Below are 27593 nucleotides of genomic sequence, written 5' to 3'. Positions count from 1 at the left end.
CAGAGGTGACGCTGGCAACTACAGGCCAGTAAGCTTCACTTCAGTACTGGGCAAATTGGTTGAAACTATCGTAAAAAACAAAATTGTCAAACACATAGATGAACGTAATTTGTTGAGAAATAGTCAACATGTTTTTTGTAAAGGGAAATCATGCCTCGCCAATCTACTAGAATTCTTTGAGGGGGTCAACAAGTATGCAGACAAAGGAAATCCAGTGGATATATAGTGTATTTAGATTTTTCAGAAAGCTTTTGACAAGGTCCCTCGCCAAAGGCTCTTAAGCAAAATAAGCAGTCATGGGATAAGAGGGAAGGTTCTGTCATGGATTGGTAATTGGTTAAAAGATAGGAAAAAATGGCCAGTCTTCAGAATGGAGAGAGGTAAATAGTGGTGTCCCCCAGGGATCTGTTCTGGACCCAGCTCTATTTAACGTATTCATAAACAATCTGGAAAAAGGGGCAAACAGCGAGGTGGCAAAATTTGCAGATGATACAAAAGTCCCAGGCAGACTGAGAAGAGCTACAAAAGGATCTCTCAAAACTGGGTAACAAAATGGCAGATTGCATTTATCAACATTAAATTTCAAGTAATGCACATTGGAAATCATAATCCTAACTATACATATACAGTGATGGGGTCTAAATTAGCTGTTACCACTCAAGAAAGAGATCTTGGAGTCATTGTGGATAGTTCTCTGAAATCATCCACTTAATGTGCAGCGACAGTCAAAAAAGCAAACAGAGTGTTGGGAATCATCAGGAAAGGGATAGATAATAAGACAGAAAATAGCATATTGCCTCTATATAAATCCATGGTATGCCCACATCTTGAATACTGCGTGCGGATGAGGTCGGCCCATCTCAAAAAAGATATATTGGAATCGGAAAAGGTTCAGAAAAGGGCAACAAAAATTATGAGGGGTATAGAATGGCTTCTGTATGAGGAGAGACTAATAAGACTGGGACTTTGCAGTTTGGAAAAGGGGCGACTAAGGGGGGATATGATAGAGGTCTATAAAATCACAAGTGGTATAGAGACTGTAAATAAGGAAGTGCTATTTACTCCTTCTCATAATACAAGAACAAGGGGCCACCAAATGAAAATAATAGGTAGCAGGTTTAAAACAGACACAAAGTATTTTTTCATGCAAAGCATAGTCAACCTCTGGAACTCCTTGCCAGAAGGTGTTGTGAAGGCCAATACAATAACTGTGTTCAAAAGGGAGCTAAATAGATTCGTGGAAGATAGGTCCATCAATGGCTATTAGCCAGGATGGGCAGGAATGGTGTCCCTAGCTTCTGTTTGCCCGAAGCTGGGATTGGGTGACAGGGCATGGATCACTTGATGATAACCTGTCTTTTCGTTCCCTTGGGACACCTGCCATTGGCCACTGTCAGAGGACAGGATACTGGGTTTGGTGGACCTTTGGTCTGACCCAGTATGGCCATTCTTATTTTCTTAGAATCAGAGTTCATTGAACTGTGTTGTAATGGTGCTGGAGCTTTTTACTTTTTTTTTTTAAAGCTTCTTAGTAACTTAAGCACTTGATTGTTTACAAAAAGAAATAATTGGTTTTAATATATTAAAAGTATCGTCTGCACTTGTGGTTCCATTGTTGGGGTCGTATGATATTGTAAAAATGACTCCTATCTCTAATACTGGTGGGAGTGGGGGGAGACACAACAAACCTCTTTTCTGTATAAAAAATTCTTGTATATATTTCTAGAGAATTTTGTTTTGAGTTTGCGGTTAAATCTATAAACATTTTTGTCAAGATACAATATGGGCTGTCAAGGTTCCTTCCCCACTCTGAACTCTAGGGTACAGATGAGGGGACCTGCATGAAAAACCCCCTAAGCTTATTTTTACCAGCTTAGGTTAAAACTTATCCAAGGTACAAACTATTTTACCTTTTGTCCCTAGACTCTATTGCTGCCACCACCAAACGTCTAACAAATATAACCGGGAAAGAGCCCACTTGGAAATGTCTTTCCCCCCAAAATCCCCCCAAGCCCTATACCCCCTTTCCTGGGGAAGGCTTGATAAAAATCCTCACCAATTTGCATAGGTGAACACAGACCCAAACCCTTGGATCTTAAGAACAATGAAAAAGCAATCAGGTTCTTAAAAGAAGAATTTTAATTGAAGAAAAAGTAAAAGAATCACCTCTGTAAAATCAGGATGGTAAATACCTTACAGGGTAATCAGATTAAAAAAACATAGAGAATCCCTCTAGGCTAAACCTTAAGTTATAAAAGGCACAAAAACAGGAATACACATTCCATTCAGCACAACTTATTTTATCAGCCATTTAAACAAAACAGACTCTAACGCATCCTAACTAGATTGCTTATTAACTCTTTACAGGAGTTCTGACCTGCATTCCTGCTCTGGTCCCAGCAAAAACAACACACAGACAGAGAGAACCCTTTGTGTCCCCCCCAACCCCAGCTTTGAAAGTATCTTGTCTCCTCATTGGTCAGGTGCCAGCTTTAGCTTCTTAACCCTTTACAGGTGAAAGGGTTTTTCCTCTGGCCAGGAGGCATTTAAAGGTGGTTAGCGTTCCCTTTATATTTATGACATGGGCAAAATAGTTAAATTTATAGCCTTGATTTATACGTTTTCAGAACATTTTGTGCTAAATTGGAGTGCAGAAGCTTTCAGTTATTCGATGCCTGGCGAACATTACAAGGTTCTTATATTTCAGAGATGACCAGTAAAGTGATCATTAGAGTGACAGATATGAACAGCTAATTTCCCCCTCCCAGTATGCTTCAGAAGTCACTCGAAGTGTCATGCTGCCCCTATACTACATTTTGGTGTTTGAACCAAAGTGCACATTTCCCCAACTTCATAAATAATGTTTCTGTAATTTGGTTTCAAAAGGGCAACATGTTTGTTGACTCGTCAGTAGTTTTTACATTTGGCCTAAAATTCTGCAGGTCTTCTACAGTATGTATTTTAGATGCAATGAAACTGCTTTTTCATATATAAGAACGTGATTTACAAAGCAGCATGGTCATAGTAATATTGATTAAACAGTGTCAAATAGTAACTATTGTTCATCTTCTGTGATGTGACATGCTGAAAGTTGAGGCACCAGTGTGCATTTCCAATTTTACATGACTTCGGATAAAACTTCAAATTTCCCATTGTTTTTATTGATCTTCAATTTGTAACTAACTTTTGGTTCCTTTTAAAATCACTTTGACACTTAATACAAATTGCTGATTACTGAAACTCTTACACAGGTGTGGAAAAATGGCAAAGAGAATTGCAGAGAAGGAGTTGACTGACAGAAATTGGGATCAGGAGGATGAAACTGAGGAGGTAAAGGATTTTTTTGCATTTCCTAGCAAGATAATAAAATGCCTGTGACAAAGCCAACAGTGAGGTCTTTCCCAGAGGTATAGAACAAGTATGTGTGAAAGAGGTACACTAATTCTGTAAAAGTGGATAAAGCTCAAGAAATTAAAGTTCAAGTTGGAAAAATTGAGTAATAAAAGGCCCCTCTGTAGAAGGTTTGACTCACCACTGGTGTGTCCTTTTGCAGCCACACATAGCAGCTCTTTCCTCGTCTAATGCCCCCTGCCAACAGCTGCTGCAGCCCTTCCAAGGTCTCTCTTCTTGTGGCTTCGCCCTCCAGCGATGTCATATTTTAGTCCCACTTCTTCTGGGGTATGAGTACAACAAATAGCAGTCCAGTGTTCTTACAAAAGGGTCTTCAGCTACCAACTGTGGGTCCCGTGGTCCTCATGTCCTTCTGTCAGGGCTCTTAGTTGTGCTTATGCCTTTCTCGGGGGGGCCTCACACCACCTTCCACAGTAGTTGTTAGGGGAACCCAGGCCCTCCCACTACATTGGGTTCCAGTTCACGGATCCTGTAACTAGCAGGCAAAATCTGTTCCTTTTGATTCCTTGCTGTTGCTGTCCTGCTTATACTGTAACCTGTCAGCTGGTCTCTCACTTAGTTCACACTTCTGTCAGGGCCAGGACTCTTAGGGCTCTTCCCTGGAATCCTCCAGGAAATCCCCAACCAGAAGTATAAACTTAAACCAAATTCACGCTCCATGGACTTGACCTTTCATGTTTCTTTTATATTCCCCTTGCTCTATTTCTTCACTGAACACCTCAAAGAGTACACTCCCTGAAATTCCAGATCCTGCCCTTTTGTCAGGATTCCTCACCATTGGAGCCTCCTCCACACCCTAGTATTCTCTGTCTCTATCCTCTCACACGGCTTTACTTGAGAGGATCCCAAGGCCAATTCTCCCCCTGGACTTTTGTTGACTCCCCCCAATGACTGCAGCTGCCACCTTCTACCCCAAGCTTCCTCTCTTTGTACTAACCACCCAGCTCATCTCAGCCCTGGCATTTATCTTTAATTGGGGATGGCCCAGCCTCCAGGTGCAGCCAGGTCAGTTAATTGGTCTTGCAGACCCACATTTAACCCTTTCAGTGACAGAATGGGGTATATTTCCTATCACAGTCTCCAAGATGTATCAAGCAATGAAGTTAATTGTTTGCTGTAACTTGTTGAAAAAGAAAATGAACAATTCAAATGGCTTATTAATTTACAGTTTAAAAGGAATTCATGTTGGGGTAACAAACTCTTCTTTTTTCTAGCTTCTTTAGGGCAGAAGACAAAATAATAGTTCACATGTCCTGATTTAAATCCTTTTCAGGGGCTACTTTTTAATAGTATTATACAGTGATTAGTTCCTGCATTACACTTGTTCAAATAGGACTGATATATGTAGGTTATGGGGTTCACTAGCTATTTCACTTTCCTTTTGGTCTTGGAGAAGTCTGTATTCAGTCATGATAAAAGGAACAAGGCCTCCTGGAGTTGATAGATCGCACCAAAAAAAGGCTGAATTTTGGTCTTGTGTGCCATGTAGGCTGAAGAAAATACACCTCTACCCCGATATAACGCGACCCGATATACTGTGGGTTTGCATACAACGTGGTAAACCTCCGACACGCTGCTCTGAGAGCATGTTAAGGGTGCTGGGCCGGGGCCAAGGGGTTGGATAAGGGGCAGAGGATCTCAGAGGCGGTCAGGGGCTCCCCCCTGCCCCCCCATGGTCACCTATAACACGGTGAGAATTTTTTTGTCTCCCGAGGACAGTGTTATATCGGGTAGAGGTGTACTTTAAGAAATCCTGGGACCTTAATCTGATCACCCCTCTAGCTATGTCGCTAGAATTACAGGAAGGGAACTAGCCTCCTCAGAAGGCCAAGTCCTTTTGCACAGAATAGAGGATGTTAAATTTATAGTGGGAACCCAAACTTGTGAATTTGTTAGAATGCTTAAGGGTTTTGAGCTCTTAAGATGCGTGTGGAGTAGAAGAGCTTTTACAATACCAAGTTTGGTAGGGACCATTGCTTTGACTGCTTGAGATACAGATAGAAGTCCTAGATAAAGCCAAGTACAGAACTTCTGTTCGAATCACACTTAGCTTCTATATGGGTCAACTTCAGAATTATGTTTCTTGTTATTTAACTTGAAACACTTTGCTTAGTTCCTCACTGACAGTGTAGGAGCAGTTAGCTACCAGTCAAACAGTACATTCCACCTAGATACAAGAATCAGTATTTATAGTGTCAGAATATGTTAAGACCTGCACTTTTGCATCATTTGTAAAGAAGTTATACTAGCTTATGCAGTACTCAAAATGTGAAAACTTAGGCCAATAGAAAATGAGGGAAATCTAAAGTTACCAATACATTTTTGAAACAAGTTGTATTAAAGTCCTCCATTTATTCTGTGGTGGTGATGGTCAGGTTTTGCCTTATAAATGCAACAGCTTGCAGAAAATTGGTGATGACTTACGGCCCGCACAATCTATATCTAAGAGGCCAAGGCCAAAATGAAGGTCACAAGAGTAGTAGTGCAGGCAGTTGCTAATGATTTGGGATTAACTTCTCCAGCATCAATATTGTGTAACCTTTGTTCTCAAAGAGCTGAATTTCTGAAGTAATTCATTTGCCATAATAAAAATGAAATCAAACTGGATTTGTGAGGAAGGGAAGTAAAATGAATGATATGAGAGAGATGGATGTGAAGGTAGTTTCAAACTTCCAGCTAACCACCCAAGTATCTGACAGCCTGGTCCTGTCAAACAACATATCTGGCTTTTTCAGCTTACTTTCCCTTCATACTGGAAAAGTGTTAAAGCACTGTCCCCAAATTGGTCTGCACTGTATCAGATAGCATCATTTTACAATAGTTTTATTTATGGTAGAATCTCTATTTTATGAAGTACTTGGGAATTGAGGAGTTTATAAAATTGAACATCTCAGAATTACAGCAGGCCTGGTACGTCAGTTAATTGTTCAGTGATATGGTACATAATGAGTGATGACAAATGTAAAACAGCATGCCTGATTCTTTTCTTTCTGAGATGTATTTCTCTATTTTAGGGAACTGCATCTCTTTGCTACCAAATCACTCAGGCTCTTCAAACCTGTACAATTGCTTGAATGTCAGCTGAAGGATTGAAGTCACATTTGGCAGCAGAAAGATGACTTGGACAGCAGAAAAATTGTTCATATTACTAGTCATTCATAAGATAAATGCTCATAAAATCAATGTTCCTTTTCCACTATTAAAAACACACTTTTCCTTTTTCTTTATCATTTTATTCTCCACTTCTCGTTTGTGAAGCTTTGACCTCTGGGAGTTTGGCAATGTATCTTATTGTTGGGAGTGGTAGTTGTTACTGAAGCTGGGAGTGAACAACAGGAAACAAGTATTCAATGATTGCCTGTTCTGTTTTTTCCCCTCTAAAATACATGGCATTTGCTACTGTTAGAAGACACGATACTGGGCTAGATGGACCATTGGTCTGACCCAGTATGGCCATTCTTATGTTTTTACAACTGCTGGTACACAGAAGACTAATACCACTAGTAGGTTTCTTTCCAGGGTATTTTGACCCTGCATGTTCAGACCCTCACCAGGCATTCCACAGTTTGTACTTTTCCTACAGGTGGGAACTTTCTCAGTGGCTAGTGAAGAAGTCCTGAAGAACAGAGCTATTAAGAAAGCAAAGCGCCGAAATGTTGGGTTTGAGGTAACTAACATTTAAGACTAATATAGTTACACTCTCAATCTTTAATACTGAAAAATGTGCCACCTGTGCTCTATTCATGATTATGTATTGTACATTTCCCCTGTAATTTAACTTGTATAGCAAGCTTTTTTAAAAGGTACTATAGTGGACACTGTTCAAATACAGGAATCTATGTTTGCTGCAGAAGATATTTTCAGTAACTGTCCACATAGCAATGGTTAAGGGTGGAATGGGATATAGACAGTACAAATGCCATGGTCAGAAAAGGATGAAAGTTCTTTAAAACATTTTGAATTTGCACTATAGACAACTAACTAGCATTTCTAAAGACAAAAGAAACCAAGCATTTGAATAGCTTCAGTTTTCCAACAATGGGAACATTTTGGAGATTTTAATAACTTAGTGTTAGAGGAGGGCTGATAAACTTGCCTATTATTAAGGTTACCAGACATTTCCTGAAATACTCTATTTTCAGTTGCTATAATGTCATTAAACTTTTAGCCATTTGGGCTGAAATTTCAGCCATTTATGAGGATGAGGTTAGGGGGAAAAACATTGAATTTTGCCGATGTTAAAAAATTCTGGAGACCTTTTCTGGAAACAGGCAGAAGGTATATGTGTGGGAAATAAATTTTTTCTATGTTTTTATCTGAAATTATGTAGTTCTAGGTTTCCATGTGTTCAGCAAAGCAGGTTATTAATGGTTTTTTAATGCAAGATACATTCTTGCTGTGGGAGTAGATCAAATTGTGTTTATCAACAATGCTAGTACAATGTTTAATTACTAACATCATGTCTTCCTGCCTGACTTCCACATACTGTACAACATGTACTTCTTAAAATAGGGCATTTTCCTACTCATTCATTACTAATCCTGCAGATTTTGTTCTCAAATTTGTCTTCCTATTCTGATGATTTAGTTAGTTGTATCCTGATCCTCCAAGGTGAGGTGTGTATATATAGGCTTGGAAGGATTAGGTTTTTATTGGTAACTGTCAATAAACGTCTTTCACCATACGTGTGCACCAATGCAAAAGTATTTGTCAATAATACTCCAAATTTACAGATAGTCAAAGTAAGGAAAAGTTGCTTGAAAACAATTTGATTTAAGGATATTTATTTTGTATATTTTGACATGATATTGGCAATTTTAGTGTTAATAGTTATAGAGCTTTAAGTTTTTGAATCAGCGTCTGTCATTAATTGTCTGACCTCCCTTTCCCCCCAATTTCCGACAACTGTGAAAATTTAAATAGATTTTAAAAATGCTTTAAAAAAACAGATCTGTTGAAATTAAAAAAATAGAATTCTGCTAAGCTTAGTTATGTACCTTTGTACTCATATTGTCAGTTGCCTGAGCCAAGGCACAGTAATTCTAAATATTTGTTGAAAACAAAGCATGTATGAACTGGAAGGAAATTGATGTCTGATTTCTGTAAATAGAGTGGTTAGAAAATGATTGTTTGTCAAATGTTGTAAACGACAAACACTAGTACGTGTTTGTTTTTGTTTTAAGGGATTCGGTACCATTCACAATTTTTTTTTTTTTTTGTTGGAACTGTTTTGCAGTAGTGCTTGATTAGTACTAAGTAGATGAAAACATTTTTGTGGGTGAGGTGTGTATATAACTGGTTGTATTTATTTTATTTCATTTCAGTCTGACAATGGAGGAGCTTTTAAAGGGTTTAAAGGTTTTGTTTTACCTTGTGGAAAAGGAGGTGGTGGCTTCACTGGATTTGGTAATGGTACAGAAATGAAGCCTTTAGGAGGGCTGTCGAATGGAAGCAGTGGTATTTCTAATACTCCCTCTTTCACTAGTGTAAAGACTGCTCCTGAAGCACAGCCTGCATTTGGTAAGTTGATGAATACTTTTATTTGTAAATAAAATAACATTTATTTATAAATGAAATTCCAAAGTTATTATTTGTTTAAGCTAAAGTGGTGGTCCAAACTTTAAGTGACGGTTTTTCATTGTAACAATAAAAGTAAGTTTCAAAAAACTCTATTCTCTGTTGGGTTTCTTACAAAGACTTTAAACAAGTGGGAAGGGCAAGTCACATACTCAGTTTGATCTCCAAATGTGACATTTGGAAACTAATTCATATTTGGGAGTAGATTAGGTAGAAGTTAGAGGCTTTCTGGAAAAAAATGAATGGGAATGGAAGACTGAAACATGGTATAGCATGCCAAGTTTTATGAATCCTGCTGATAAAGTATTTTCATTTTAATTTTGAGTGTCTCATTTTTCCTAAATTCCACAACTTAGAGGAATAAAATTCAGTGAAAGTAACCCATCGGATGTGACTGCTTCAGTTGCAACACTCATTATTGAAAGATGGATCAGATAGTGTTTAGATCTTAAGGGAAGAGATTTAAATGACTTTCAAACTATGCTGTTTTTTATTTTGTTATGTATAAAACATTGCTATCTACTTAAAATCAAACTGAGCACATTGAGAAATGTTACTTTAAAATAGTTATGGATTGCCCATCATAGCAAAGGGAATTTTCCATTTTTTTTATGTAGCCATTATGGTGTTTTTCGAAGTAATGTTAATTCATGATTCTGGCCACCTGATTCTATAATTGTTTTCTAAAATAACGTGTGACAACGATTGAAAACCTATCCATAAATCAGCTACAATAATCTGAAACAGTTTTCTATACTGCAGTTTCCTATAGGCAAACTTGGTACTAAAGATAATGGGTTACATTTGAATCCTATCTTTTGTATATTGTATAAAAATACTTTTGGCTTTAGTTTTCTGGAGTCAAACTGACAACTTTTGGGTTTTCATAATGCTTGTGTCTTATTTCCTTCTGGTGGTGGTGGGGTCATCCTTTACATTTTTCCTTGAATGAAGAGCTAAAACAAATTTTGGCTATTTGCTCCATAGAAGCTCTAGGTGGAGCTATGGACATCTTAGCTGAAGACTGCAGGATAATTGATTCCCAAAGCTGTATGATTTTATGCTCTCTAGTGAATTGATCAGGAAGAGAATGTTTTATAAATAAGATAAATATAATTTAATATAGATTGTATATAAACAAAAATACTCATCCTAGTCTAGGCTCTTCATTATGGTACTCGTTCAGTTTATTTTGAGATTATATTTTCCAGCACACAGGTCTTGTGGCTTCAGCATTTTTCCAATATTTTGGAAACGTGCACATCTTATTTGAGGATTGAATTCTTTGCATGTTCTCTGCTTGAAGATGGAACTTTTCATTTTGAAAAATTGGTTCTTCTTCGAGTAGTGTTCATATGGGTGCTCCACTGTAGGTGTATCCACATTCCTGTGCTTCAGATTGGAGATTTTAGATAGCAGTGCCCAGTTGGCCTGCATATGTGCTCTCCCTGTTGTGTGCTCTGTCTCAAGGCTATCTAGCGCTGCACGGGTGAGCCACCCGGAGTTCCTTCTCAACCACTTTTGGCCTGAAATGAAGCATTAGCAGAGTCCAGAATTTATTTCTGAACTGTACTTCCAGTATATACTATAGCTAGTAGAGTTTACGTTAGATTAATACTGTCCTTTTTCCTTTAAATTTTTTTGGGGGGGATGGGGCTTTGAAAAGTTGTCTCCCTGTCCATAACTGATTTTTGTCATCTCTTCCCCTTTGGGAAGCGAAACCCGAAAAGAGGCATGGTCGGTTCCTTTGGGTTTAAACACACTCTGTCCTGCACAGAAGCTATTCCTGTCAGTAACAGCCATTCACACTGCGTTCACTGCCTCAGAGAGCGTCAGGTACCACAGAAGTGTACTTTCTGCCTGAAATTAAAATCCAGGGCAAGAAAAAACAGTCAACTGAAACTCAGATTCCTCATGATGGAAAGTTCCCTTGGACCGCCGCAGAACAACAGTTCCCAACGCACCCATCGGTGCCCTCACGACATCACACTCAGGTGGCTTCAAAGAGGAAATCTGGTGATTCTCAGAAAACCTCAAAAAAGAGAGCTTCAAGTCCCCAGACTAAAGAGTTGACCAGGAAAAAAAGATCCCTGACAAAATCGTCCACCTTGGTATCGACCAAACTGTGACTGGATACCCATGAAGCTATAGGCTCCTCAGGTGCTGGAACTGCCAGTAAGCCTAAAGATCTGAAGGGCACAGGGACGTCCATACCGTCAGAGGATAGGAGTGGTAGGGAGCACACTAGCTCCTCTAAAATGTCACTGCTGGAGTCAAGGAGAGCCTCAGTACCAAAAGACTAGAGCACCTTCTTCTAGCCACTCATCAAACCACAGAAGACTACAGGTACTGTTGATTCTATTGACAACGATGGTCCCCTCTCGGCAGACTTTAATGGTACTGATTGCTACCACGGTATCACAGGAATTCCATTTCTCCAAAGACCTATTGGTTTCAGAAACACCTGAATCCCCATTAGTTGGTACTGGCGTCACTGGAGTACCGATTACATCTTTATCCCCTGAATTCCCCTCGGTACTAAGACACTCACCATCAGCCTCCTTGTCTGCTCCACCTCTATCTAGTGAAGAAGAGGAGGATGACTGATATATATTCAGGCTCAGTGCAAAGGTCCCCAGCGTAACGTCAAGAGACCAGTCACCTAGAAAGGGTCACAGAGCCACAGTATCAATATGACAGATAAGGCCTATCCACTTCTCACCACCCCAGTGACTGTACTGGGTCCCATGGGCAACCTATAGATACCAGTTCTCTAGGATCTTGAGAGTTTTCCTCTATCCTGATGTGAGACAATCTTCCTCAGCTTCCCTTTCTAGACCCCCAGATCTTTTTTTGGAACAGGAACTTTTGAGGACCAGGAAGCAGACTGGACAAGGAGATTCCTCCAGCAACAAACATCTCCTCATCCTCTCCAGGTGAAGCCATTATACCTCCACCACTAACCATGGTAGACTATGTCAGACATTTTCAGGAACTCACCAAGAGGGTAGTGGACTCGCTTCAGATCTCCCTCAAAAAGGGAAGGAGTCATTAGCTGATATTGCCCTTCCTATCAACAAGGCCCTACTAGACCCAGCCAAAACCATCTGGCAAACACCAGCCACAATACTGCCTACATGTAAAAGGGCCGATTTAAAAAAAATATTATGTCCCCTCTAAAGATATGGACTCTATTTTCCCACCCACACTCAAATTCTCTTGTGGTAGATGCTGTAAATGAACATGGCACATGGCACCACACTAAATCAACACCAAATGACAAGGACTGGAAAGACTGGACTTATCTGGCAGGAAATTGTACTCATCAGCAACCCTACAATTTAGGATTGTATTTCACCACAAGGGCCTGATAATTAGCAATCATATCAATTATTTGAAACTCAGTGTGTCTACTGAATATCTCCCAAACGATCAGAGAGAGCCATACCAAGCCATTATTGCTGAGCATCAGCTTCTAGCAAGATCATCATTATAGACCCCATTAGATGTGGCTGAGATGGCTGCCAGCTCCATATCTACAGCAGTGGTAATGAGGAGAGCTTTGTGGCTTCACCTTTCTAGCCTCCCAAGAGAGGTCCAAAATGACTGTGGAGGACCTTCCATTTAAAGGATTCAAACTCTTTGTGGAAAAACAGATGAATCTCTCCACACACTAAAAGATTCCAGAGCCACTTTGTGTTCTCTGGGGATCTATACACCTGTACAGAAAAGGAAATACAGTAAATCTCAGACATCACAAAGATCCTAGCCTGCTCAGTTCCCTGCACCCCAGAGACACTAGAAACCCCCAGTGGAAGAGACAACTGCTGCAGAAACCAAGACTGACAACTGCCCAAACCTCAACTTCACAACCATCGATGTTGAAACATTAGTTTTGAGGCATAGGTCAAGGGCCCAAGCTACCACCCCACCCCCCATGATCAATTGTTGCAAAACTCTAATCTACATCCTTTTGGACACCACCTAGTTTTTGTTCTTGGTTGTTTTGGGTTTTTCTTGGTTTTTGACAAAATTGGGAAAAGATATCAGACAAGTGGGTCCTAGAAATCCTCTCCAATGGTTAATTCCATCCTCCTTACTTACCTACCTACCTCTCCGCCCTCCTTCAGGGATCCTTCTTATGAGCAACTGTTAAGTCAGGAAATAAACCCTCTCCTAAATCTCAGTGCTGTAGAACCAGTTCCCAGTCAGCACAGAGGGAAGGGTTTCGATTCAAATACTACCTGGTCCCAAAAAAGAACAGAGAATGGAGACTCATTCTGGGTCTGAGATCACTCAACAGATATGTAAAGACACAACGATTCAGTATGGTTACATTAGCAGCAATAATTCCATCTCTGGACCAGGGAGACTGGTTCTCGGCCCTCGACCTACTAGATGCTTATTTAAATATCATGATCCAGCCATCCCACAGTAGGTTTCGGAGATTCCTCTTTGGTCAAGACCATTTTCACTACAAGGTACTTCCATTCAGCCTATCATCTGCACCCAGGATGTTCTTAAAGAACCTGTCTGTTGTAGCAGCACGTCTTTGCAAACTAGGAATTGTGATATCCATATGTAGATGACTGCCAGTGCCTACTCCAGACATGATCCTTTGATGCCCTATCAGCCATTCAAAATACTATAATATATTCATGCAGCTGGAACTAAAAATTGAATGTTCAAAAATCAACTCTAACTCAGTACAACATCTAGAATTCATAGAAGCCTTTCTCCCACTACAAAGGTTCAACACCTTAACTGTCTTAAATCAACACAATCCAGGCCAGCCCGCAGACCTCAGCCAGAAATTGCCTACAACTACTGGGGTACATGGTGGCAGGCACCTTTGTAATAAGTCACACAAGATTCCACATGCATTGCCTTCAATCATGGCTCAGAATGGTATATGCACCATGCAACAGAGAGAGACTGAACAAACTGCTGTCCAGTCCTGTTCTCTCTTCTCTTGCCTCCCCCCCACCCTGGACCTGCTGGGCAGGGGGGAAGAGGTGACCGTCCCCTGGCCCCAGCCCCCCTGGACCTGCAGAGGACGGAGAAGAGGCGCCCCAGCCCAGCCCTGGAGCTGCTGCGGGGAGAGAGAGCTGGAGGGAGTCCTCTCTCTCTCTCCCTGCCATAGTCCCAGGGCAGCCTGCATCCCAAACCCCTCCCCTCAGCTGGAGCCCTCGCTCCTCCTGCACCCCAAATCCCTCATTCCCAGCCCCACCTCAGAGCCTGCGTGCACCCAGCCAGAGTCATCACCCCCCGTTCCCCAACCCTCTACCCCTGCGCTGAGTCCCCTCCCACACTCCAAACCCCTCAGCCCCACCCCCACCGCATGAATTTTACGTGCACCAATATAGAGGTTGTCACACATCACCTCCATATTGGTGTACATAACTAAATTCTTTCTGCACATGTGTGGGAAAAATCAGAGGGAACACTGCTCCAGAGGCAATCCTTGCAAATTACCTTTAAGCAAGCCTAACTTCAGTACCAGGCAAATCGGCCCTAGCCGTTAGAAGAGCTGTCGTGTTCTAGACAGGACTAAATAGTTCCGTTAGTCAGCCCAACTATTCATGGCTACTGCAGTCAGGATGAAAGGTCTCCCAGTCTCTTCACAAAGAATTTTATCGTGGAGAGCTTCCAGTATTCATGTATGTTCTGATCTGGCTGGCATTTCTCCACTGAGCAAAATAACTGCATATTCTACAAGTTTGCAAGAGGCCTCAGTGTCATTTTTCATGCAAATCCCTATCCAGGACAGTGGTAGAACAGCAGTCTGGTCTTCGGTGCACACCTTCGCATCCCATTATGCCATCACTCAGCACTCTAGAGACTATGCTAAATTTGGACAAGTTGTATTCTAGTGTGTGTGTACATCAGCTCCAGTCCCCCCTCCTACTTTACAGCTTGAGTCAGAGTGGAACGCTCATGTGCAGTAACTAAAAAAAAAAATGCTTACTAACATGCTGTAACTGTTCTTGAAGATGTGTTGCATATATCCATTTCCCAGCCTGCCCTCCTACCCCGCTGCATTGGAGTTGTCAGGCAAAAAGGAACAGAGGGGGCTTTGGAGCAGCTGGGCGACAGTGGTGTATGACAGCCGAGGGCTCTTGACCTGCCCCAACAGGTGCCACTCAGGGGAAAATGTCCTGTGACTGTGCGCAGGGTGTGCACACACTAAGCGTGGAATGGACATATGTAACACATCTTGAAGAACAGTTACAGAAGGATAGTAACCTTTTTATTTTCCCCTAATCCCTTGTGTTAGATACAGAAGAATGAAATGCTTTTGTTAAAATAACTTTAACCTAAGTCACAGACTAGAAATGATGAATGCTTGAAATTTAGCATGGACTTAGTCTGCCCTGATAAATGCCTTTATTTAGAGATATGATCAATTAAAAAAACAAACTTTCTGAACGTGCTCATTTGGCATGTTTTAAGCAAAAATTAATCCCATCATGAGATCACTATGGAGTCCCTCTAAATTCCTGCTCAAACAAGACAAAGATATGATTTACTACACTCTGGTTGCTCTAAAACAAGTGGCATAGGACAATTTGTTAAATTTACTTTAATGAAACACTCAAAGATTATCTAATAAAATTTGTTTTATCACTGCAGTATTTGTTTTTGTCACGTTCTAAAAGATTGTAAATTCTAGATTTTTTTAACTTTACAAATAGCTTTCTGTTGTAAAGGTATAATTATTACCCTGTAATAATATTATTATTGCCCTGTTACAAGCTTTGCTGAAAATTTTTGTGGCAAATAGCAGTAAAAGGTGGGAAAGTTCAGTTGAAAACCTTTTCAATATTAAAGCTATAAAACAGGCAATTAGAAAGATTCTCGTGAAGAGAAAAAATATAAAAGCTAAAGTTGTTCAAAAGCAAAGTTAAGTTGCCTGTACTGAATGTATCAGTATTTTATATCCCTACCTTTCTGATTTAAGGGACTGATCTGGCTCATTGAAGTGAGTGACAGATCTTTTGACTTCAATGAGAACAGATTCAGATCCTGTGTGTGAAGATGAATATAACTACTGTATGTATAACATTGTGAAATATGCAGTTGTGCAAGATAGCCAAGTAAATATTGCTGTGTATGTAACTTCTGCATTTCCTGATTTTAAATGTGCATCCTTAAACTTGTAATAGCTTGGGTCTTTTTGTTTTTATTAGCTAATCACGTTGCATGCAGCAGATAAGTGACTGAAAACTAACCTATACCTAGAATCTTCCCTTAGTACTTTTCTACACTTCGCTTGGGGTTTTTTTTTGGTGGGTTTTTTTTTGGTAATATTATACTTTGTTTAGCCTTATTAATTGTACTATTGTTTTTTTGGAATTTTTGCCTCTTACCTTTAATCACTAGCCATACAATTTTGAAACTCCAGACTGCAAACACACTGGGCCTGTTTTAAAACATTGTCTATTTACTTGTACTGCTCCACCTTTTGTTTTCCCTTAGCTCTTAAATACTGTGATGATACAAATTAAATTGAGCTTACAGAGCGGGCTAGTTGAGCAAGAATGTAGATGATTTGATATATAAACTTTGAAGAAAGTAAGTATCTTCCAGATTACCTTTTTTTTCTTTAAATGACTCTTACTTTTTTCAATAGGATCCGTGACATCAAATGGTCCCACCACCACATTGGTTGAGAAAAAGGCTTCAGGCACAAAAGCTAATGGTGGCAGTCAACAATCCTCATCCTCTGGTTATAGTCAAAGTAAAATGTGCAGCTCTAGTGTTTATCACAAACAGTTAGCAGCTCTAAACTGTTCTGTGCGTGACTGGATAGTAAAGCATGTAAACACAAATCCCCTCTGTGATCTGACGCCCATATTTAGAGACTATGAGAAATATTTAGCAAGCATTGAACAACATCATGGAAGCAGTAGTGATAGTGGCTCTGAAAATGAAAGTAACAAAACAACTGGAACTCAGTCTGTTCCTACATTTGGGACTTCGAAACTTCAGCAAGGATCAACGTTTTTGTTTAACAGCAACAAAACTGAGGATGAATCAGACAAGAAAACTGAATCTGCATCGGAAAAGAACAGGGAATCACCATTAGGAGCTGCATCAAATGTCTCATTTAATTTTGGCAAGAATGTTGATAGTTCTGTTTTGGGTTCCCTTGGTTCTGGCACATTAACTAATTTTTCATTGTCCCCTGGGAATTCGGGTGTATTTGGAAAAGATGCAAACCAGGGAAAGTCTGTCTCCACGCTTTCCACCAGGGTGTTGGAAGCTCAGACAGAAAGTGGAAGTAGTGAGGATAAAGGTAAATACTGATTTTTTGATAAATTGAACTTTAGCTAATGATAGGCTTTGAATGTTGGTATGTAACTTAATATTCCAAGGCTTCTTCGTAGTGAGCTATTAAGTTTAACAAGGGCTTGTATAGGTTTATTCACCTTTTTGCTCTTATATTTTCAATACTGAACAATTGCAGAACTTTACCTCTAATCTTGAATTTCTCAGGCTTGCTGTCATGACTGTAAGAAATTGTAAATTTTAGGTGGATTTATACATTTTAATAGCATCTTTTCAGTATTACATAAGCAATATATTTGCCTACACAACTATTGAAATGTTATGATTAAAATCTTACTCGTGTTCATCCAGAACTTCAATCAAATTTATAATCCAGACCCTCTGACTTATTCTAATGTCAGATTAGTATATACCAAAAAGTGCACATTTCTCCCTGCAATATAAGTCTAATCACTGATGAAATTTAATTACATTGTAATCTCTAGCTCAAATTAAACCAAATGTAACTTTAACTGTACTGGAAACTGCATATCTAATTAAAGGGGCTGTAAACCACCCCACCCCAACCATTCTTAAAGGAAGGAGCCCTTTTATCTGTTTTAAACACTGCTCCACATAATAAGTAGTAATGGCACACAAACGTAGTGTGGTCCATAGCGTCATTTTTATAACAGTGCTGAATTTTAAATAGCACTGTCAAATACTGATTAAACTGTTATGCAAAAGTGTTTTATGTGTGAAGTTGGTAATTGGAGTACTCTTGGTTCCCTATACCTTACTTATTCTGGAACAAAATGACTAGTGATTAGTACTGTGAAAATATTTATAAATGTTTCCGTTGTAAACCCTGTCCACCATGTCTATCTTTTGAGGTTTAATATAGGAGGTGGAATACTATTTGCTTGTACACACCATTTCAGTCTATGCTTATATAAAAGTTACATAATCTAGGACTTGGGGTGGGGGGGCAGGGGAATAACTCACTAGAGAGGAGTGGGAGGTAGCTTCCCTTGTAGGTGTGGTGGGGAAAGGCCCTAAAACTTCAGTTTCTGTGGAATGTAAACTTTTGAACAAAACTGAGTTTCTGGTCTTTCTGAATGTGAACCAACTACACAGTGGTACATTAAAGTCTTCAAGCAGTTTCAGCCCCACAGCAGCACCCAGTAGCTTTGTCAAGCAGCTGCAGAATGAAACTAATAAAATTCTGGTCAGTTTCACAGCTGCTGTCCCTAAGTATTTAGGGATCAGTAAAACTACAAAAGATCTTGTCAGTTTCCTTCTGCTGCTGCTTAGAAAGTTGTGAGTAGCAGCAGAGGCTGGCACGGGATCCTGGTAGAATTCCTAGCAAGTGTGGGGAGGTGGAAAGAGTCTGAACTCATACCCATTTTTAATCTGTTGTCTCTTGATATCATTGGTGTAGCTCTCCTTCCCCCCTAGACCTACCCCTAGAATACTTTTCAAGTCCTCCATATAACTTGTTTTATTGGGGAAAAACTACTCATGAATATCTCTTTACTTTCTAACTAAACCTCTCAACCAAAAAAAATTTTTTAACCAACCTTATTATTAAGTAGGTGCTATTCAAATTTCCAAAAATGAATATGCAGATCAGAATTATCGTAATTACATTTAGCTGGTGTAGCTATGAAAACACTAGACTTACTGACCCACAGAAGGTTTCTTATAGTTGCCTTACCTCCAAGACACAAATCAATTTAAAATAATTTGACAATCTCGGGACTGTATATGTGCACTCTAAATATGTATGTTTGTGTATTATCAATAATACAGTGCAAGGAAAACAATATTTTTTTAAGTGGTACCTGCACAACGTTGTTTTGGGTTGTATTAAACCATTCCTTTGTTTAAGGAGGAGAAGAAGAAGAGGAGGAGCCCCCAAAAGCAGTTGTTAATGAGGTAAAGGAAGATGATGCCTTCTACTCAAAGAAGTGAGTGGTCATTTTTAATGTTTACAAGTCATAGTGGATACAAATAATGACTTTTTTTTAAAAAAAAAAAATAATTTTTTTTAAAATTGAAATTGTTGGTTTTTATTTACATGTTGCAAGTTCTGTACATTCTTCCTATTCTACAGTCCTGAATTGCTGAAATTGATGTTTTCGTCCCTTTTTTTAGTTTAATTGTTAGAACTTCAGAATTTACCTTTTTTTCCTGTGAAGTTTCATCTGAGCTCATCTATGTGGAATGTCTAGGGTCTCATTAACATCCTTACTGTGAGAACAGCTATTCAAACAAAATTGATGAGCAAAAGTTTGTGCTCTATTTGCAACCAACGCTGTGTTCTGATATATTGCATTTCCACAGCTCAAGAAAGCTGAAATACTTTGACCAGCTGTACTCTTCCATTAGGTTTTGCAATTTGAAGTCTGAGACTTGTTCTCCTAAGTCACTTAGGTCCTTTTGACAATCCCTCCCAGAGGAGACTGGGCATAGGAGTCTAAAGTTACTCTTGCTTTTAAAAATTTTGGTCTGTATATGAAATAATAAATATTTAAGGTATTTGAAGTCTAAATAACTTTTCGTGGTTAACATGGAACCAAATTTGGTTCGAATTCAGACTTTAAGCCTATTAAAAGAAGTTTCATTAAAATACAGTTTTAGTGCCCGATGCTCCAAATGCTTACGTAATGCTTAACTTTAAGCACGTGTGTCGTCCCATTGACATAAAAGGAACTATTCATGTGAGTGAAGTATGTACCATATTAAATCTTCGCAGGATTGGGGCTTTAAATTTAAATATTTTGAAGCAAGGTTTACAAAGTACAAAAGATCTTGTTTTAGGATAACAGTTTCTACATTTTAATTTAGTATATTGCAAACTCTGGGGTTTTGACTTTAACCATTAATATTTTCAAGTTAAGCTCTCCCATTTTTGAGCCTTTTGCTTTATGGTCCTACTAAAATCTATTTTTATGCTTTAACTTGCAACCCTATAGTGTGTAATGCTGGCTGTTTTCCCCCAGTTTTGAGGTAAAATTAGCGTTTCAAATAATGGCCAAGGGTTTTATGTATTAAAATTTGTATTATTTAACTGCTTGTCTCAGGTCTTTATTTTATATAACATATGGTCATTTGGCTTGCACTTCACATATCATAAATTGGTGTTCTTGTTTGAAACTAGTCTCTTGCATATTTGATTTTATTTTGTTGAGAAGAATGAGATCAACTATCACAGATGTTTACTGAATGGGACTTAGGTAGCTCTTTCTTGCCAAATTTTCAGTGGCCTTGTCTACACTACAGGGAAAATTTGATCTAAGCTACGCAATTGGCGCTAATGTGGATAGCGTAACTCAAATAGACGTAGCTTAGATCTACTTATTGCGGGGTCCACACTAGGCGACGTCTATGGGAGACATTGTCCCATTGACTCCCCCTACTCTTCTCTTTCTGGTGGAGTACAGGAGTCGACAGGAGAGTGATATGCGGTTGATTTAGTGGGTCTTCACTAGACCCGCTAAATCAACCCCCAATGCATCAATCGCCGCTCCTCGATCCCCTGGTAAGCATAGACAAGCCCAGTATCTTCATAAAACTTCCGAAACTATTCAAATTTTCCATAGCCTTATTTTCCATAAAGTTTTAACTTAAAATACTTTGTCCTTTGTTATAATAGTCAAAATGTCACACCTTTTTTGAGCATATTTCAAATGTAGTTGATAGTCAACAATTTATACTTAAAGCCTAAATGACACATTTTCTTCCTGAAACAACATTAATACAGACAGCTAACCCATGCTATGGGATCTATCATCCGGGTAGTTACATTATTTAGGTTCTTACTGCATTTTGTTGTGATCTGGGAGACTGGACATGTGTGGAGGGTTTTTTTGTTTTGTTTTTCTCTATTCTCGAATTATCCGGTTTAAATTATTTAAAGGACTTTAACTGTAGATCAAATCCTCCATTCTGTATTATCGGGGAGATTTTTTAAATTTGTTTATATATGTGCACATACTGTCTGACTTATTTTATAGGTGCAAACTGTTCTACAAAAAAGATAATGAATTTAAAGAAAAGGGTGTAGGAACACTGCATTTAAAACCTGCAGGAAATGAAAAAACTCAACTGTTGGTGCGAGCAGACACCAATTTAGGTATGTAACTTTCTTCTGAGTCTGTCTTGCTGATCCTGATAATGCTCTATAGTGAAATCTACATTGGTACTCTTCTTTTCTAAAGGATCCAGTGCTTTCACTGTAACTAACTGATAGTATCTCTTATTTGAGTACTTACACATATTGAGCACACAAGTGTATGCATTTTTTAGTGTATGATTGTCACAGTTCAGAGCAACTGCACCCGCTTTCCCCCTCATGGTCCACTAAATGCACCCATCCTAGGCTTCCAGCTCCTCAGCCGTCACCACTTAGGTAGAGACCTGCATGTGTCTTCCTCCTGACTGGCTGCACAGTTCTCCCTGCCTACACAGTGATATTCCCAGCAAGACAGATTACCTAAACAAGCCAACATCTGCATTTTGCTTCTGCTTTGAAGGCTAGGAATAGCAGTAATTGCCAATTTTTGAAGTAACTACATAGCCCCTTATAAACAAGCACATTTATTCTTAAGGTGAAAGCATTACAGAGAAAACGTTAAAAATAATTAAAAAAATACATGCATACTAATACACTTTTACCAGAGATTACCTCCCAACTGCAACAGGGTTTCTGCTAGGAGGCAGTCCTTCAGACCTTATGAGGGGGGTTTTGTGTGGTTATAAGTCTGTAACAGCCTTAGCTCAGAACTAGCACACCAATGAATGGATTAGTTTGTCCGTTATACAGCTTGGGTCTTTGATCTTGAGACCCTGGGAACAGCTAATCAGCAGATAATGGTCCTATCCTCAGGGCATAGCTTCAAAAGGCTGGGTTTTTGCATAACTGAAGGTGGGGAATTTGCATTCAGCTCCCCCTAGAGATTTCCCAGGCAAACCACTTGACACTGTCAAAAAATCCATTCCTGTCTGGTATATTGTTCAATACTTAAAAACATAACAGTCCTTTGAAGTTCATATCACTTTCCAGGGTTCACATCATGTTCTCCCCCCCAGAGAGGTTACCTACAATCTTGGACTACCACAATATATAAATCATTAATTTAATACAATGGACCCCAAAGATACATAAATTTAATTCAATAGGGTTTTCCAGGGATATGCCAGGAAATTGCCGTAACTGTCTCAGTGATTTTGATATAAATTGTGAATACTAGGGCACTAGGAAGAGGTAGAAATCCGGACTTTTGCATCTGGGTTGGGGAATGGGCTTGTTATTGGGTATGGATAGATCTGAATTAGATTTCACACTAGAAATTCCGTGCGTGTAGGGTGCTGCTGAGCTCTGGTGCATGAAAACCTCTAAGATGTAATTGTTATGGTACAATGGAAGACTGAATTTCCCCTCTCCCCCCAGTACTACTACAGTTTTGTAAATTATTTCCTAGGTTTATGAAAATTGTTCTTTTGTTTATGCATATTGCTGACTTTAAATTTGAAATTGCTCTAATACAGCACTAACTTTGAATGTGATTTTTTTTTTAAATCACTTAGTAGTTTAATGTTAACTTATGCCTGTTGTTTATAACTGAATGATACCCTATTTCCAGCATAGGTTGTATGAATGAACAGTGGTAACCATAAAAAATTATATTCTACTACAACATATCCAGTCCTATATTAACAGCTCCTGTATGTTTAGTGCAGTTTTTTTCTACTGCTTAAGGACTGTGCTTGATGTCTTGGAATAGTAGTTGCTACATTTATATAGACATAATGTGAACACTCAGATTTTGGTTTGTGTACTGCATTTCCTCATTTAGCTGAGGTTTAAGTTGGTCATAGGGACACTTCACCCTCCTAAAAACAGTCCCACCTGTGCTATGCTCAAATAAATTTGTTAGTCTCTAAGGTGCCACAAGTCCTCCTTTTCTTTTTGCGAATACAGACTAACACATCTGCTACTCTGAAACCTGTCACCCTAACACTGTTCCTTCAGCTTTTTTTTTGCTGTTCTCTTACTTTTTTTGGAGGGAGGGTTTCACATTTCTTTCCTTCCCATGAACTACAAGTCACTGACATTTTACCTCTGGCTAAGAGATGGGAAGTAGGCCCCTAGAGCCTTATGGATACTCTGTTGGTAAGCCAAGTATTTTGTAAAGCAAAGATAAACACCCCTCCCCCATCTCTACTGGCAAAAGACTAGAGGCCTAACCTTGGACCTAAACTTGTCTAATACTGCCAGTTGGTCAGTACTTCCACTTGAGGCCTTTCTGGCAGTGGCAGAGTGAATCTGATGAAGTACCCATGAATTTCATCTTCCTCTGCGTCACTAGTGAAGCATTGTTTTAGAAATAGCAGAGGAATAGATATTATTTGGGAAACAAAATTCCTTTGTCTCCTCTCCACTAGAGCATCTCCAGCAGCTGTAGTAGATCACATCGGCAAGCTTTGCCACTTACACACACTACTCTGTCAAATGAATGAACAGAACGAAACAGACCATCCCAATTTGCTGTTGCTTCCCCAGGGAATTCCTAAAGTAAAAGCATACCTACAATCCTTACTGGTGGGAGAATCCCTTGGGAATATAAATGGTGGGGGAAGAGGGAATTTGAGGGGGGGAGAGGGTATCCCTCATTCCATACTAAAGCTTAAATTCCTGCTCTGTAAGCTTACTAATATGTACATTTTTTTACAATACCAATAAATTTGTTTAATGGACTATGTTCTTTTCTCACAAATGCAGGTAACATACTATTGAATGTGTTGGTTCCGCCCAAAATGCCATGCACAAGAACAGGAAAAAACAACGTTCTTATTGTCTGTGTTCCCAATCCACCAATTGATGAGAAGAATTCCACTATCCCGGTCACTATGTTAATAAGAGTGAAAACAAGTGAGGATGCAGATGAATTGCACAAAATTTTACTGGAGAAAAAGGAGGCCTAAGCATATTGCAGTCAAATGCCCTGAGAAATTACTGCTAAACTGCTGCTACTCATTTTTTCTTTAACTTCTTAGAACACTTCTTAATGCTCTACTCTGACATTCTAAGAACTGTTACAGGAATTCTGAAAAGTTTGTGAGGAAAAGCTAAAATGGCTAATAAAAGCTTTAACTGAACCCAAGTGTCCATCTGTCCTCCCTCCTTTTTTGGACTGTCTAGTGTATGAACCATATTTGGATAAAATTTGTACATTTAATTTAAAAGTGATTGCTAAATGGACTGAAATCAAAGTACAAAATATTGTACCACATGTTCTTCACAGGCTTTAAGGTGAAGTGCAGCAACCTCCCTTTTTGAGAAGGGAGGAGGCTAAATTGTTTAACTCTTGAAATTGTTTCTAGGTTGAATAGCTTTTTTTTTTTTAAATACAAAATCAGTATCTGCTAGCTTCGGGTAAGGGATCTAATCTTTCGAACTGTCACCTGCATAATTATGTATCTGAATAACAATGCCTCTGTAGATTGTTTTTAAATTTGTAAGAAATTTGATGTACTGTTGGGATTCAGAGACTGCATCTGTGGTTCCTCAAAATGATTTGCTTGCATTATTCCTGTTGACTTTAATGTTGCTCTGCTGCAAACAATTCAGTTTTGTTGTGCTTACTATTGCAGCCAGTTAATGGTGTGCAATAGTATCCACAGACAACTGGAAGACTATTAGCTATCAACCCACAACCAGACTGGCCCTATAATCGGTATTCTTGTAGACAGAGCTAGAGGCCAAGGGAGGAGTCTTCAATACTATCTCTCTCGTAGAAGTATTCTTCCCTACTCCCTCCAGGTTATGGTTGAGAGACAACAGCGGAAGTAGTTTGGTGGGGGAAATTGGGCAAGGCAAATATATGCCCTGTCTGTTGTTAAAATTTACTAAGCGTGTCTCATGAGCATCAAAGTAAGTTTAAAAAAAAATAAATAAAAATTGTGTTGTAAATTTCTCCTGACGTGGCCAAGAGTCTGTGTGTAAACTTGGTACTATACTATTAAATATTTGTCTTTGTGATGTGATAAAGCAACAGAATAGTACTTGCTGGCATCAAATATGGCAATAGTGTTGGCTGCAGTGTTCTATCTTTTGGACTACTGAAACATCTTTAAGTGAGCTGTAGCTCACAAATGTTATGCTCGAATAAATTTGTTAGTCTCTAAGGTGCCACAAGTCCTCCTTTTCATCTTAACGTGTGAGTAAGTATTTAGTTAACCTGGAAGGAAGCTCGGATGCTGTGTAGACATACCCATTTTAAATGTAAATTGGTGCCTTTTTTTGCATTTGGTTTTGTAGTTAGTCACTAAAGTTTGTGTGTGTGTGTGTGTGCGCGTGTGCGTGGGGTTAGTTTCCTCAATTTTTTCTAACTTCATGCTGGTACATAGCTCGGAGATCAGAACTTAAATGTTTGCATGTTAATTCTGTGAATGAAAATCATAATGTGTACAGGTTTTACAGGCTCAGGTTAAAGGGATAAGGGCTGAAATTTTGCATTTGTTTTTAGAAGACAGTGTCTTAAATTTTCAGTGAAGAAATTGTTTTGTAGGCTGCCAGTCACTGCACATGGAGGGGAATAACCTTTTGTGATGAGCAGATCACTCATTAAGCACCTCACACTTTAAGAGCAATTGTGTATTAGACTGTTAGAGGTACTGTGCTTGGTACTGGTTTACTTCCTCATGTGCAAAGATGTATAGTAATGTGCTTTCCATCAATTGCAATATGGACCAATAAACAAGATAGACAGAAATTCATTAGGAGAGGCAAATGTAACTAACTTTCCACATGCTTCTTGCACAGCCATCCTGAATATTTGCCTCTGAAATGAGTGAAATCTGGGACTTTTGTACATGCATATTTTGGCTTGCTCTTGAAGCTGGGTAGGCAAAGTAGAAGAGGCTAGTGAATGATCCTGCTGTATCTGTGATTGCAAGAGTTGTTTAAAACATTATTTAAATTACGATTGTATGTTTGAGGGTGGTGTTGAGGACAGGAAAGAGGATGGGACAGATGCTACTTAATGAAAATCTAATATGCTGGAAACTTTGTACCCCACAATGCTCAAGCTGGCAAATACACAAATTTTCTATCATAGTTTGGGAAACAATGAGTAAAGGAGGTGGCATACTTTATTCTTTAGCTGAGCATGTATTGGTATCAGTAAATGGTATGGAAACACACATGGGAGAGATGGAAATAGGTGAGTGTATACTCACATCTTTACATTAGGTTACCCTGTAAAGTCTCCCTTAAAAGGAAAAGTATATGTATGAAATGTCTTAAAAACAGTATTTTTCATTTAAGCTCATAATCCTACAGTTTTTATTACAACAGATCTTTGCTGTTAACACTTTAAAACAAAATTAAACAGGGAAAAGTGATAGAGATATGACCGGTGTAAAATTGATCTGTGTATCTTATATTGACTTCAGTTATTTGAATTGTGAGATGGGGAGAACTTCAATATATACTTTTTTTATGTGTAGTGTTCAATTGTACAGCACAAATTATTTTGCTCCGAGTTATAAAAACGAATGTTGTGGCACTATGGTTTGATTTATTTGTAGTTCATAGGGCACTTTTGGAAGGAGAAACCTAAAAAGTAGATTCTGGGATTAGTCTACAGATTTTAATACAAAACCTGGGGATTTTGTTTGTTTGCATGAAAATTTAACTAGAAATTAAGCTCTAAAAACTAAAAGCAAATGTAAAAGTAGTTAGGAAATTACCATTAATCATATAGTTTGTATCAGGGTGTCTGTCTTGTTTAGAATTCTAATTCAATAAATTTTTGTATCTTGCCTTGTAGATAGAGCATTGCTGTCTTCTTTCAAGAAGTATGGGGAATAAACAGGAAGAACTAGAAATACTAGTGAATAATCACAACTCTGACTTAGTTTAGCATCACAGACTTGGTGGAACAATATATGACTGGAATATTAGTATAGAAGGGTACAGCTTGCTCAGGAAGGACAAGTAGGAGGAAAAGGGAGGAGGTTGTTGCCTTGTATATCAAAGATGTATACATTTGGACTGAGGTAGAGATGGAAATAGAAGACAGACTTGTTGAAAATGTCTGGGTAAGGATAAAAGGGGTTTTAAAAAAAAAACAAGGGTGATGTCATGATAGGGGTCTACTATAGACTTCCTAACCAGGAAGAAGAGGTGGATAAGGCTTTTTTTTATATAATATATATACATTCCAAAGCACAGGACTTGGTGGTGATGGTGGACTTCCCCAGTGTCTGTTGGGAAAATAATACAGCTGGGCACAGATTATCCAACAAATTGTTGGACTGCACTG

At 38.9% G+C, this 27593-nt stretch overlaps 1 protein-coding gene across 3 annotated transcripts in view; it reads left to right on the top strand.

Annotated features, from left to right (window-relative positions):
- Positions 1-27097, top strand: part of NUP50 (nucleoporin 50) — a 33682-nt gene extending 6585 nt beyond the window's left edge. For all 3 annotated transcript variants that reach the window (XM_077825576.1, XM_077825562.1, XM_077825569.1), the window contains 7 exons: positions 3252-3330; positions 6995-7078; positions 8736-8931; positions 16622-17287; positions 19151-19229; positions 21279-21397; positions 24047-27097. In XM_077825576.1, the coding sequence (XP_077681702.1) occupies positions 3262-3330; positions 6995-7078; positions 8736-8931; positions 16622-17287; positions 19151-19229; positions 21279-21397; positions 24047-24249 (1416 nt within the window). In that variant the 5' untranslated portion in view covers positions 3252-3261 and the 3' untranslated portion in view covers positions 24250-27097. The remainder of the gene's footprint in view (positions 1-3251; positions 3331-6994; positions 7079-8735; positions 8932-16621; positions 17288-19150; positions 19230-21278; positions 21398-24046) is intronic.
- Positions 27098-27593: the final 496 nt, after the last annotated feature.

This window comes from Eretmochelys imbricata, chromosome 1 (genome assembly GCF_965152235.1).
Source record: "Eretmochelys imbricata isolate rEreImb1 chromosome 1, rEreImb1.hap1, whole genome shotgun sequence".
Classification (NCBI taxonomy): Eukaryota; Metazoa; Chordata; order Testudines; family Cheloniidae; genus Eretmochelys; species Eretmochelys imbricata.
Note: the sequence above shows the minus strand (reverse complement) of the source record. Positions and strands in the feature narration are given on the sequence as shown.